The 12,737-nt window shown below is 45.2% G+C and overlaps 1 protein-coding gene across 1 annotated transcript in view; it reads left to right on the top strand.

The window, feature by feature from the left end:
• Nucleotides 1-12,737, top strand: part of LOC144125803 (phosrestin-2-like) — a 252,584-nt gene that overhangs the window by 194,074 nt on the left and 45,773 nt on the right. Inside the window, exon 2 of the mRNA XM_077659511.1 lies at nt 9,164-9,224. Coding sequence (XP_077515637.1) covers nt 9,176-9,224 — 49 coding nt within the window. The 5' untranslated portion in view covers nt 9,164-9,175. The remainder of the gene's footprint in view (nt 1-9,163; nt 9,225-12,737) is intronic.

Raw genomic sequence — 12,737 nt, 5'->3', positions numbered from 1 at the left:
GAAGTGAGGCGAATTACCGAGCCCATGGTGAAACGAAAAAAAAAAAGAGGGCACCTTAACTTCCAGAGCCCCTCCTTCCCGAAGTGAAAGCGCAGTCAGTATTCTCCGCCACAGTGCGCGCCCTGTTACTTTCGATTCGAGCTTCTGTTCAGCGCACACTTCGTCAGCGTTCGAGGCTAAATCGCATCTCGCTTCGTGCCTCGGTCGAAATTCCGACGTAGCGAGTGCCGCGTTTCGGTACAACTCGCATCTATTCGAACAACAAGGTGAATGGCGCAGGTTCGATTTTCTCCGGCCTGGACCTCTTACGACCAGAGTAGGCCCTGATAGTAGACGTCACTACGTCAGGCGGCGAGGAAGAATAAATAGCGTGCATGACTGATCGAGGTGAGTAGTGAAACCTGCCTTTAGTGTCTTGATCAAAATACCGGCGCGTTACCGAATGAGCCATAAGTTGGATTTGTTTCTTTTTCTTCAATAATACCACTGAATTTCCCTGAGGACCCCACTAAGAAGTATTAAATAAGGAAGAAATCCATAGAAGTGAACGGTAACGTAGCCACATGACGTTAGTTACGAAGGTCACTAGCTAACTTTTCAACAAATGCTGATAGACCTGTTATTGCGACGATTCTTTCGAAAAGACTGCACAAAAGCCTAGCGGCAAGTGGAAAGAAGGATACTGAGAAAGTAGCATCTTGGGCACATGTTCTTCAAACTTGAAGTTAGCGGTTTGTGCAATGAGATATGCGCGATGGTGGCGCCATGTATAGAACACTAATTTGGTTACAAAGGTGACTAGCTAAGTATTCAACAAATGATGATGGGCTGGTTATTAAGATGTTGTTCTCGAAAAGATGGCACCAGTTGCTAACGCCAAGTGCTTTGGGTTTGATTTTATGGAGTTTAGCGTTCCAAAAAAACTTAGGCAATAATGGAAGTCATTCTAGAGGGCTCCTGTCAATTTAAACCACCTGGAGTTCTTTAACGCACACTGACATCGTTCAGTACGCGGGCCTCAAGCAGTTCGCCTTCATCAAAATGTGACCGCCGTGGCCAAGATCGAACCTGCATCTTTCGGGTCAGCAGCCGAGCGCCATAACTAGTCAGTCACCGCGGCGATATAGCACCAGGTGGAAAGAAAGATGCTGAAATATTAGCATCTTGGGCACGTGGCCTAAAAGCTTGGTGCGAGCGGGCGGTGCAATGCTATACGTGTGATCGCGGCGCGTTGTAAAGAGCACTATAGAGCGATGAATAAAAGAACTTGCGGTGCAGGAAAACGGTGGCTACGCACCGATGAGCAGAGAAAAACCATTAATAAAAAGGTAGGACCTTAACGGAGGCATGGAAGGATTTTTTCTCCCCCGGAATTTTATTCGCCAATTTTATCGCGCTTGTTTTTGTGGATGTATGTGTCCGTTTTAAAAACTAGAGTGCATATAATAGAATCCAGTTTAATTGTTTCAGTAAAAATCTAGATCAGTCAAAATAAATAGAAATAGATTACACAACGCGCCCGTTTCAATATCTTGCATGTTGTCGCGTCTTCAGGATTCGTATAATACCATCGCGTCGACAACAATGGCATAGTGCTGCTCGGTTTGAGAAAGCACTGACACAGCAATCTCTGCGTGTGACTTGTCTTAGTGATTATCAGCGGCAGTGTCGTTTATTTGACTACGTAGGTAAGATTCTAAACTGCTTGCCAGCAAGGTGTCTATGAATTTGAGAAGAGATTAGTATTTTATTTTCAAATAGTAATTCAAATGGTCAGGTCCGGGTTGCTTGGTTGGCATGGCTGGCCCTTATATTATATAGAATGCTGGGCAACTTCTCTTGCACATGTTGTGTCTTTTTCCTTCCAAGCGGTGTTCAGCGCATACGTATGACTATACTAACGGTCTCATTCTTTTATCTGTTCTTATCCTTTCGGTGCGTTGTTAGCAAGACGTCCTCGTAACGACAGGCAATTACGAACAATCCCCGCTGAAACTTTTCTTTTTGTCAGTTGTAGCATCATACTCTTGCTGCTACAACCGGGACCATAAAGAAAGAGTGCTGGAGGTAGACGCGTGTAATCCATTTCATGCCAGGGAGGTCACCACCAGATTGGTGATTCTTGAAATCGACACACGTGACAGCATTTCCGCCATGTGTCCTCCAACACAGACAGCAGAAAAAAAAGTACTAGAGAAGCGTTGTCAGCACGTAATTATATCTTACGACATCTACGACGCCTAATCTGACCTACACCAGTCGCAAAATGACTTGTCTCTCCATTTATCCTGTATGCTCTTTGATCCAATGGCCAACAAGATCGATCAGGAACGATCACTCCTAGGTGCGCCGAAGTGCTCGATCACAGGAACATAAATATACCACACGTTTTCCAGCGTGAGCTCCTTTCCGGGCCTCTAACCTTCCTTTCCCACCATTTCTTTTATGGCTAGCTGTTAGGACGCAACTCTCACTAACGTAGAGGGCCGATTACATCGTTTCGGCAACTTTTTTTTTTTCACTTGAACCTACCTGTGCAGAGCAGTGCAGTTTTGTTGTACGCTTTCGAACGAAGTCTTGATGGCGCTTAGTGTTACCACTCAATCACAATCTTAGCAAATGCTTCAATAACTGACGTCAGCGTGAGTGTTGGCCAATAAACAACTGCGAAATATTGGCACTTACGACATTTGCGTATGAAGCATCCGTCACGATTGCAGTCGGAATGTACAGGAAGAAAGTTGCCAAGGCATCTTTCTATATTTACTTCAGAACGTGGGACGCGATATTTCCCGATTGCGTCAGCAGTGTGCCTCCGATTACCGTGGCATGACTGATCGGCTTAGCGGAGGAAGAACTGATTGAGTTTTGGAGCCGACTGTGGTGTTAGCGCTTCGACCGGAGGACAGATGCAAGAAGCAGAAAAACCACACGTGGAGGAAATCAGCTTCTTTGTCCAAGGCTGAATAATACCTTTTTTATCAGATCGCCCTGCTTCGAAGTGTAATATTCAAACCGCAAAATCAAACGACTATATTTATTAAGGCCTTCCATTTTTTTTGTACCTGCTGAAGATGAAGCAAGTACTATTCGTATACTGTTAGTATTTTCGGTAGCGGGTGCGTCCTATGGGAAAACTAAGCAAAACGACAGTGTCTGCGGATGATTAGATGAAGGCTGTGGCTCACACGGGACCAGCCTTAGCTTCCGGTATGACCACATTTGCTAGGAAATCATCTCGTTCGTAAAAGTTCGGTGCAGTGCATAGCAACTGGGTATACTGCGTTGTTCAAGGGTCTTTACGCCACGTTGCTCCTTTTTAGCCGTAAAGCGGACAACGCAGGGCACATCTAAAAGTATTTGAGAGAAAATTAACAGCGCTAAATGTAGGCAAACACAAGCAAGACAGACGCAGAGCAGGCGCTAAGCGCCTGTCCTGCGTTTGTTTTACTTGTGTTGGTGTAGCGCTGATATTTTCGGTCTCAAATAGTATGCACCATCCAGCCCAAATTGACGTTATTTTAAGCACATTTAAAGGTCGAAAGGTGATGAAAAGTGAGAACGAGGGCTCTGTTCACCTTACAAAAAATTGTAGGCTTGAGGGATCTTGTATGTACGCCACTACATGGTTGAAAATTTAACCAAGTGTCCTGAAGACTTTTGACAAAGAATGTGCGCTCTGAATCGCGCTGACTACAGGACTTACACGTCTCTATACGACTTAGGGTGACTTGGATAGTGATTCTCAATTTCCTACTGATACATTCCACTACTTGCACGCGAAAGGTCTTTATTTTGGTCACTTTTATCCTTCAATGGTTAGAAAAACCGTGGAGTTTTCCCCGCGTTTTCTTTCATATTTTTTTACATTATTCCTAGCTGTTAGTAAGGATTAATGAAGAATAAAGTACAGGCTATTGTCATGTGCAACTTGATGGTCATGTTTGTGTTTTTTCTTCTGCGCTTCACCATGAGTTTTAAGCTGGGGAGGAGAGGGCGGAGGAGGAACGAACGTTATTGAAAAGGTTATGGTTAAAATTCTTCTTGTCACTTGATAAAAAGGTCTAAAGAAAGGCTAGTTGATAAAGCGTAAGCATGACGGAAAAAAGCGCGTGGACATGGGACAAAAAAGCGACGACACACTCCTGGAGAGCCCCCAGTGGTCCAGGAGCACTCTGGCCTTCACATGTTGCTTAGCCCACTAGATAAGCCTCAACTGGTCGGTCGGGTTAGCAGAAAAGTTCGCAGCCATTGCCAATTGAGGCCACGTCTTAAATGAAAAAAGCCGTTAAGAATTCAGCTTCGAGTTTTTTTGTTTTTTTTTTCAAGTATCTAATCGTTAGCAAAAAAAAACGTGATATCTCAAAATTTCCTGAAAGCTCGTGAATAATTCCTTAGACCTGATTTTAAGCCAAAAGTCTCTTAAAAAATTAAAAATTCCCCGAAGTGAACTTCATTGCACCTCTGTAGCGTTCTTTCTGGCCAGCATGGGAATGCCTAAGCTTTTGATACCGACACCGGTTACGACACCGATGGCAACACGTTTATCTACCTTGTGGTCTGTCTGTTTTCGCGCCTGTAATCCAAAGATGTACCAACTTGCCCAGCAAGACGTTCTTTTCTGCTTATATCGGAGTAATTCCGGCACCTATCGTTCTGAAATAAAAGGCCGGCAGGAAGAAGATAAAGATCACAACACGCGCCACATCTCACGTGCGCCACGGAGCGCTGAGCCCCCGCGGGCTTGTGCTACGGCCAAGACGCATCACAGGCGACCGCCGACTTTAGAGGACTACTTCGCCGACTCCGAGATGGCTAGCGAAAGCGACGACAGCCGCCACAGCGATGACCAGGGACCCCCGCAAGGGTGCATCCTCAACGAGTTCCCGCACACCAGCCGGTCCCGGAACGTGGTGGGATGCTTCACGCTCATGCTGATCTTCGTCATCTACCAGCTCTTCTTCTCCTAGGCAGCCCTCTCCACAGAGTGTCATGTCCGGGCAGCCCGTCTGTCTGCTGGCTCTATGAGTTTCAAGCGCTGCCAGAAAATTAGGTCATCCAGCAAGCTTCGCAAGTAGTCGTGAGTCGGGTGGTCGCCTGTGATGTCAAAATTGTTTGCTGGCATAAATGGGCGTGTCGCAACATTGCTGTTTTTGGAGAGATGGACTAACCAGCTGTAAATTATTTCTTGAAAGTTGCTTGCTAATTTAAGCAAAGATTGTGTCGTTGCCTGCGGGAAAGATTTACACAACCGTAACGAAGATTCGTCGGTTGAGGCAGTTGACTGCCTGCGTAGACAACCGGTGCCTTGAAGACTTACTCGTCGGATCCCTCAAGAGGAGACAAGAATAAAGAACGAGATAAGATGTGGCAGCTTCGTTATGGCAAAAAGAAGCCATGGCGCACTTTTTAAGACGTCCATTGCCGTCAGCGTCACTGCTTATAGAGGGACAATGTCGTAGTGAGGGCGCATTGCTAATAACGACTCGTCTGACTGATATAATCTGCAGCGATTGTTAGTAATAAAGATTCCATAGGTGCAGATGTACTCCCTGTCTCCTCTTTCTATGACACATTATGATATCTCTTAACTTCGTGTTTTGTAACAATGATATACTGAACTCATGCCTCAAAGCTGGTCCCGGTACATTGGCAACCGTTACTCGAGCTTAAATTTTTTTGCCGCATACACGACAGCTCCACTTCGGCTTTGGGCGGTGACGTTATTACGAGAAGCCGATTCGCACGCCTTTATTAGCCAACATCTTTGGCGACGTCACTTGTCAGAGAAGTCTTTAAAAAAATCTATTTACATATGTACTCATGCCAATGTTGCCGGATACATTGACATTCGCAAGTAGACATGGCGCTAAGCATGTAGGGCGAGCCAATTAGAGGTGTCATAAGAAAATTTGAGTGACTAACAGGAATTTCTCGTGAGCGATGTAAAACACGATAGCATACCTATTGACAGAAGAGTGAAACGGCAATAATTTGACACAGAAAAAAAAACCCTTAGTGCCAGTTTGGCCTAAAAACCAGAACAAGATGATCGTTGTTAACAGAAATTAATGGTCATCAAATACGACAATTACGACTCTGCAATCAGCTTAGAACAACCTACGATGCTCCCTTCTTACACTTTATTCCGAAATACAAGACGCACTTCGAATGCTTAGAACGTTTTGAGGAACAAGTGAAGCGTTTCAGGTACGCATTATTTTTATTCATCAAATAGAACTCTCTTTCGCCTGCTCAAAATACTGCTAAAAGTTTTTGTTTGAACAAATTCTTGGTTTATCACCGCGCGTACATAACCTCCTGGTTTTCTATTCGCCCAGCTAGGCGAGTTACTTTTCGTAAACACTCTAGATTGTTTCACACTCTACATTCTTGTAAACACTAAATTGCTTCCGAAAGATCGCGATGAAGGACTGTTGTTCAGGACAGTGCGGAACAATGTACACACGCTATCATAAATGTCATGAGTCATGTTAGCTTTCATTTGCCGTAGGCCTGCTCTTTTGGATGTACGTCGCCGCCACTGCGAGAAAATGCCACAAAAATTTCAAGCTTCTGTTCGCTAGACTACCAAAAAAGTACGTCGTACGAGCCTTAACGCCTTCGTAGTCACAAATTCTTTCACCGCCAAAATAGCCTAATTTTGCACAGACTTGCTGTCTCACTCATATGCGCCAAGACGAAGATGTCCCCCTTTCGAGACTTTGGTCAGAGGACTGTTTCTTCCATCCCTTGCTTTGTTCGTGTTTCGCTTTATAGCGAATTCGATTTTTAATGCAGTCCTGCATTATCGTCTAATCTTCTTTCACATTATTTACGTTCAGTGCATACAGTTCCATCCATGGCTTTACAAGCGTACGGTAAGGATATCTTGCCGAACAACTTGGGTCGGCACACTGTTGGACAGGATATAGAATGAGGTTAGAAGAAGGAACCTCTCCCCGCTAATGTAATGTACCGCGGGTGGCACTGTTGGACGTATGCTAGAATGGGCAAAAAAGGAAGGAGAAATGAAAGTGACAGCCAGCCTCCCTAGAAGTGAATCGTAATGCCTGCCACAAGCGTTTTAATAGGATATCATTACAGTAGTCGCGCCAAAGTCAGGCCGATGTACGGTGTCACGAAATTCGCTGATTGGCCCTAAGATATCGCGTGACCTTGCGACGTCATCACAACCTGCCCACTGGGTGGTAAACAACCTAGTTCCTTGATGGCAGCCTAGACAGAGAATCGAAACAAAAATTGGCGGTGGTTTAGCTATGGTTAAAGCTGGAGTGACGCTATAGGTACAGCTGGCTGAGTGGAAGTTGGTCACGTGACCAACCACGTGACGAGCCATGTGATCAGCCACGGCGCCGCGCCGCCGGCAACTGCTCCGCACCACGTGACCAACCACGTGACAGCATGGCGGCGCAGCCACAGGGTGGCGGCGCCGCCACGCTGAAGGCTCGAAATGCTACCGTAATGCAGCTATCGCTACAAAAAGAAATGTGGTATATTCAAATGTCGGAAATGTCCCAGCTTAGCGGATATCTGCTACTGCAGCTAGCAGTCAGAATATTACAATTGATGGACCGACAAGTGCAAAGAAACTGACGCTAACACACGTATAAGTGAAACACAAGCTGCGCCAAATGTGCAATGTAGTGCTGTCGGATTCCACCCTTGAGGCGACTTCAGCGTCCCCACTGGAGATTCACTGTAATAGTGTCGGGGAGACCCCGTGTGTTCAGAGGTGGCTTATAGGCGTTCGGTCCCCCTCATGAGACAGGTTCCCTCCTTAGGTAATTGTCCACAGCTGAAGACCAGTCGGCAAAGCATCATTAAAAACGAATTACCACAGCGGTATAAGGCAGCAGAGATAACAAGGTACAGCCACATTGTTGCGCCCTCTCTGCTGTTTTATCTCCGGCAGTTCTTGGCTTTTAATAATGGCAGGCTGCTTTCCCTGCAGGAGAAGGGCTTTTTCCATTGTTCCGCAATTAGGCCCGTCGAGCTGAGCACGTGGGTCCTACATATGGTCCCAATACAAACAATTAGGTTGGCTGCACGCAGTAAAATTGATCCTAGATCGGTGTTCCTGCGCTGCTCTTGCCAAAAAAAAAAACACTTTATTGTCTCGTTTCGTAACGTCATGGAAGTGCCGAAAAGAAAACAGCGTTATCTCAAATGATTCAACCGTACTGAGTGCTACAAAAAAAAAATAAGAAGGAAGGAGAGAGGGTTATTGTATAGGAAGGACCTCGTGAGAAAGCAAAGCATGTTTTCCTTTTCTCTCCTTCTCTCTCGGTTCAAAAACTTTTGCTCGCGCTTTGCATCAAAAACTCATAAGTCGTGCGAACCTAATCTCGAGAGGAAGTAGGTGCTCGACACGTGTAACGGTGATCTCAAGCTCCGCAGTCTCGAAACCGGGGATCTAACATGTGTTTTGCTCTTACCTGTGGAGATGTTGTCCCAAATGAGTTAGGTGCTTTCTGCTTGTAGCAATTGTCCTCGCTCTTAGCAACTCGCAAGGCTTCAACTAAACCTACCTTTCGGGAAAGTAAACGCCGTAGCTGTTCTCAATCGCTATAAAAAAAGAAGTCGAAAAAGAAAATTTGGTGCGCCTTTTTAATGAATGCGCAGGCCTGTGCGGACTGCTTTTGCAGTGCTGAGGGAACTCAGAGTGTATTGTGCTATTATTCTCGCTTTTTTTGTTTTATTTTCCCATTCTGTTAATCCTGCACGTCGAGCAGTAAACGGGGTTCAAGTCTTGTTAGTTTTGGGGATTAGGATGTCTGTCATGCTTTATCCTTTCGTCATCGCTGTCATTGTCCGTCTATTTCCTGCGTGTACATCTGGCTCAGAGAAAGACAGCGCACAAAGCAGATTTTCAGGCTCAACAAGCAACAACAACAACAAAATCTCATTAATATATTTCTCCAGTGCTTTCTTTTTCTAACTTACAAGCCTAACAACACTCCAGTAACGGTTTTGTATTCTCTGCGAGGACACTGTCTAATTTCCACTCAAAATATATAAAGCAGTTACTACTATGCTGTTTTAGAATTCGCTGCTAATTTGAAACCAAAATGAAAGCGACGCATATTCTTTGGTTCCAAGGGTCATGTTTAAAGTGTTTTTGCCTGTTTGTATTTTGCAGGTTACTTTGTACATGGAGAAACGAGAATTCTGTGATCTTGGAACATGCACGGAGCCCGTAGGTAAGCACGGCCGCATTTTACTTAACTTTTATGTTCAGTTTAAATGCGTGGTTGACGTTTGATTGGAAGATGAAGTCGTGAAGATGAAGAAAATCTGGCAAATATGGCGGTGCGCAAAACGAAAACAAAATAAAAGGCACTCGGCTGCACCAAACAATAATGAGCGACGCATATATTTCTCTACAGAGGACGCCTGAACTCGGTGTCATTCGTTGTAAGCTAGCTGTACTGTAGCTTCCTACACCTTAGCAGCCAAGCCTGGGTCACCACCTGTCACATCAAATTTTTTTTACCTTTCATCATCATCATCATCATCATCATCAGCCTTACTACATCCACTGCAGGGCAAAGGCCTCTCCCATGTCTCACCAATTAACCGTATCCTTTGCCAGCTGCATCCATCCTTTGCTTGCAAATTTCTTAATCTCATCCGCCCACCTAACCTTCTGCCGCCCCCTGCTACGCTTACTTTCTCTTGGAATCCACTCCGTTACCCTTAAAGACCACCGGTTATCTTGCCCTCGCATTACATGCCCTGGCCAAGCCCATTTCTTTCTCTTGATTTCGACTAGGATGTCATTAACCCGCGTTTGTTCCCTCACCCACTCTGCCCGCTTCCGGTCTCTTAACGTTACACCTATCATTTTTCTTTCCATAGCTCGCTGCGTTGTCCTTAACTTAAGCTGAACTCTTTTCGTTAGCCTCCACGTTTCTGCCCCGTAGGTGAGTACCGGTAAGATACAGCCGTTGTACACATTTCTCTTGAGGGAAATTGGTAAACTGCCACTCATGATCTGCGAGAATTTGCCATATGCGCTCTACCCCATTCTTATCCTTCTAGTTATCTCCCTCTCATGATCCTGATCAGCTGTCACTGCCTGCCCTAAGTAGACGTATTCCGTCACAACTTCTAAGCTCTCGCTGCCAATTGTGAACTGTTGCTTTTTACCTTTAGGACACGGCAAAAATTGGAGGGTTTGCGTGCCGGTACACACCGCGAGATGAGGTTGCGAAGGAAGGTACGCCTTTCAAGTCGAGCAGCCATTCCCGTTCCGGCAGGCACTCCGGCAGAGCAGTCCACTCCAGGTGGCGCGTCGTACGCCGTTAACTCAGTACATTCGATATAACAAGCCCTCCGGTTTGTTCGACAGAGGTCCTGATCGGAACATAAAGTCACTGCGTACACATGAGGAGGTGTGAAATAGCTTTTTCTTGTCTCAGCCCACTGCGCTGTGCTTCGGCGAGTGTATTCGAGAAGGGTTAAACTTTGACTGATATAAAACGGCGTATTATTTCATGCAGCTTACCCGGTGCATACAGGGAAGCTCTCGGTTTCACTATAGCTTGAACTGCAGTAAAGATTTAGACACCCTCACTTGGGAAAGGGGCTATTGAATGCCAAAATACAAAAACCACAAATTCCAACTACAGAAACCATTAGGCCTTATAAGTGACCGCGGCGGCTGCGTTTTCATGGAGGCGAAACGCTAAGGCACCCGTGTGCTGTGCGATGTCAGTGCACGCTAAAGATCCCCAGGTGGTCGAAATTATTCCGGAGCCCTACACTACGGCACCTCTTTATTCCTTTCTTCTTTCACTCCCTCCTTTATCCCTTCCCTTACGGCGTGGTTCAGGTGTGCGCCGATATGTGAGACAGATACTGCGTTATTTCCTTTCCCCAAAAACCGATTTTCAATTTTCGAGTGTTCTTCAGCAAACGGACGCTTTTCCTCCATTTTCCTTCTATCCAGTAGAGTTGTTGTTGCCTTGGTGACATGGCACATACCCACGACAGGGGATTGGCCAGGGTTCAGTGGGGAGACCCCATGGAATAGGGTAAACTGGTGTCAAGCTAATGATTGAGGCTTGGATGAAATTTCAGAGTAACTTAAAAGAAAAGGAAGAAACAAAGTTTCGGGAGAGAATATCTGAGAATTAAATATTTAAATATATAAAAATACCCAAGCGCTCTTTTAAATTCGAAAATTTTGGAAATAATTAGCAAGGGAATCTGTCGGTAGCTGTTATATAATTGTGGAGGTATTCGCAAACTTGATGCAATGCAATGCCCCTGGCGCTAGCCGAACACACTGTTCTTGACCGCACATGAAGAAGTTCACGCGTCTATATTAGCATGTGGCATCTGAAAACAGTGTGTCATTCGCTGCACGAACCGGTCGCGCTGTTTCTGCTCCACAAACGTGTGACGCTGTGGCATGGGTGTGACATAGCGTTCAGCCTTGACATGTTTAAGCAGCTGCGTCATGGCCCGGACAGTGCGACATCGAAGCGCCGAGCAGATGCAGCTCGCGCCAGCAGCTCAGGGGCCCAACTATCGAAACTTTTCCAGCGTAAAAACAGCTCGTCACTATAGTTCGTGCTCGTCTCTCTGAGGTGGATGGATGGAAACAACTTTATGGACAAAAGAAGGGCCGCCTGGATGGTCTCTTACTGATCCAGGAGTCCACGGGCATTAGCTTCACGTAGGGCTCGGTCCACTATCCATTTCTGGCTGGGGGGCTCAGCGGGCCGCAAAGCAGCCTCCCAGTGGGATGGGGGACTGTTTGTGGCGAAGGGTATTACGATAGGTAGTGGAAGAGTGTAGATTCGGGTACGCCACAGGTGTTACAATGGGAGAGGGGGCGGGGTAGACACAGTATTTCATTACTGTGTCTACCCCTAATTATGTGTCTACCCCTAATTATCTAGCTAACATCTTCAAAAATACATAATGAAATCAAGTGTTGGGTATGTAATTACTTAAGTGATCGTAAACAATGTGCGAGTATCAATAGCTGTAGGTTGTCACCGATAACCTTACCTGCAGGCGTGCTTCCTGTTATTCCACTCTTATTCCTTTTTTATGTTAATGACACCGTAGATGGCACAGTCCCTCATAAAGCTTTGCAGTGACTGTGTTGTCGTAGAGAAATAAACTCACCATCAGATGTTATAATCCTGCATAGCAGCCTTGATAAAATAGAAAATTGTGTCTACGCTAGAATACTGGCCTAAATATTGATAACTATAATGAAATTCGTTTTTCAAGTGAAAAGTTTGAACCTCAAGCACATTATACAGCTTAAATCGCAATATTCAGAAGCGTGCCAGAATGCAAGTACCTTGGAGTTTATTTCACGCAAACACTTAAATGGAACGTACACATCTACCAACCTGTATTCAGGGCTGTTAAAATGGTGTATTTAATTAGAAATTTCTAAAACGCGTCCAAAGATGTTAAATAAACGCTGTATATGTTGATCGTCAGATCCACAGGATGTTCCTAATTGAGCTTTAGAATTTTTTTTTTTAATGCGGAGAGCAGTAGACAAAAAAGTCACTAAAGTCACTAAAGAAAATGGGTCATGCACCAAGGTAGACACAAGCAGTAGAGAAATCGTCATCGTAACCAGAGTAACTAACTAACATTAATTAAATAACTTTTTACCCTGTATTCATTGGATTAGTGTGCATGTTTATAACGAAAACTTAGAGGCAGTGGCATTCAACTAC

This window comes from Amblyomma americanum, chromosome 3 (genome assembly GCF_052857255.1).
Source record: "Amblyomma americanum isolate KBUSLIRL-KWMA chromosome 3, ASM5285725v1, whole genome shotgun sequence".
Classification (NCBI taxonomy): Eukaryota; Metazoa; Arthropoda; class Arachnida; order Ixodida; family Ixodidae; genus Amblyomma; species Amblyomma americanum.
Note: the sequence above shows the minus strand (reverse complement) of the source record. Positions and strands in the feature narration are given on the sequence as shown.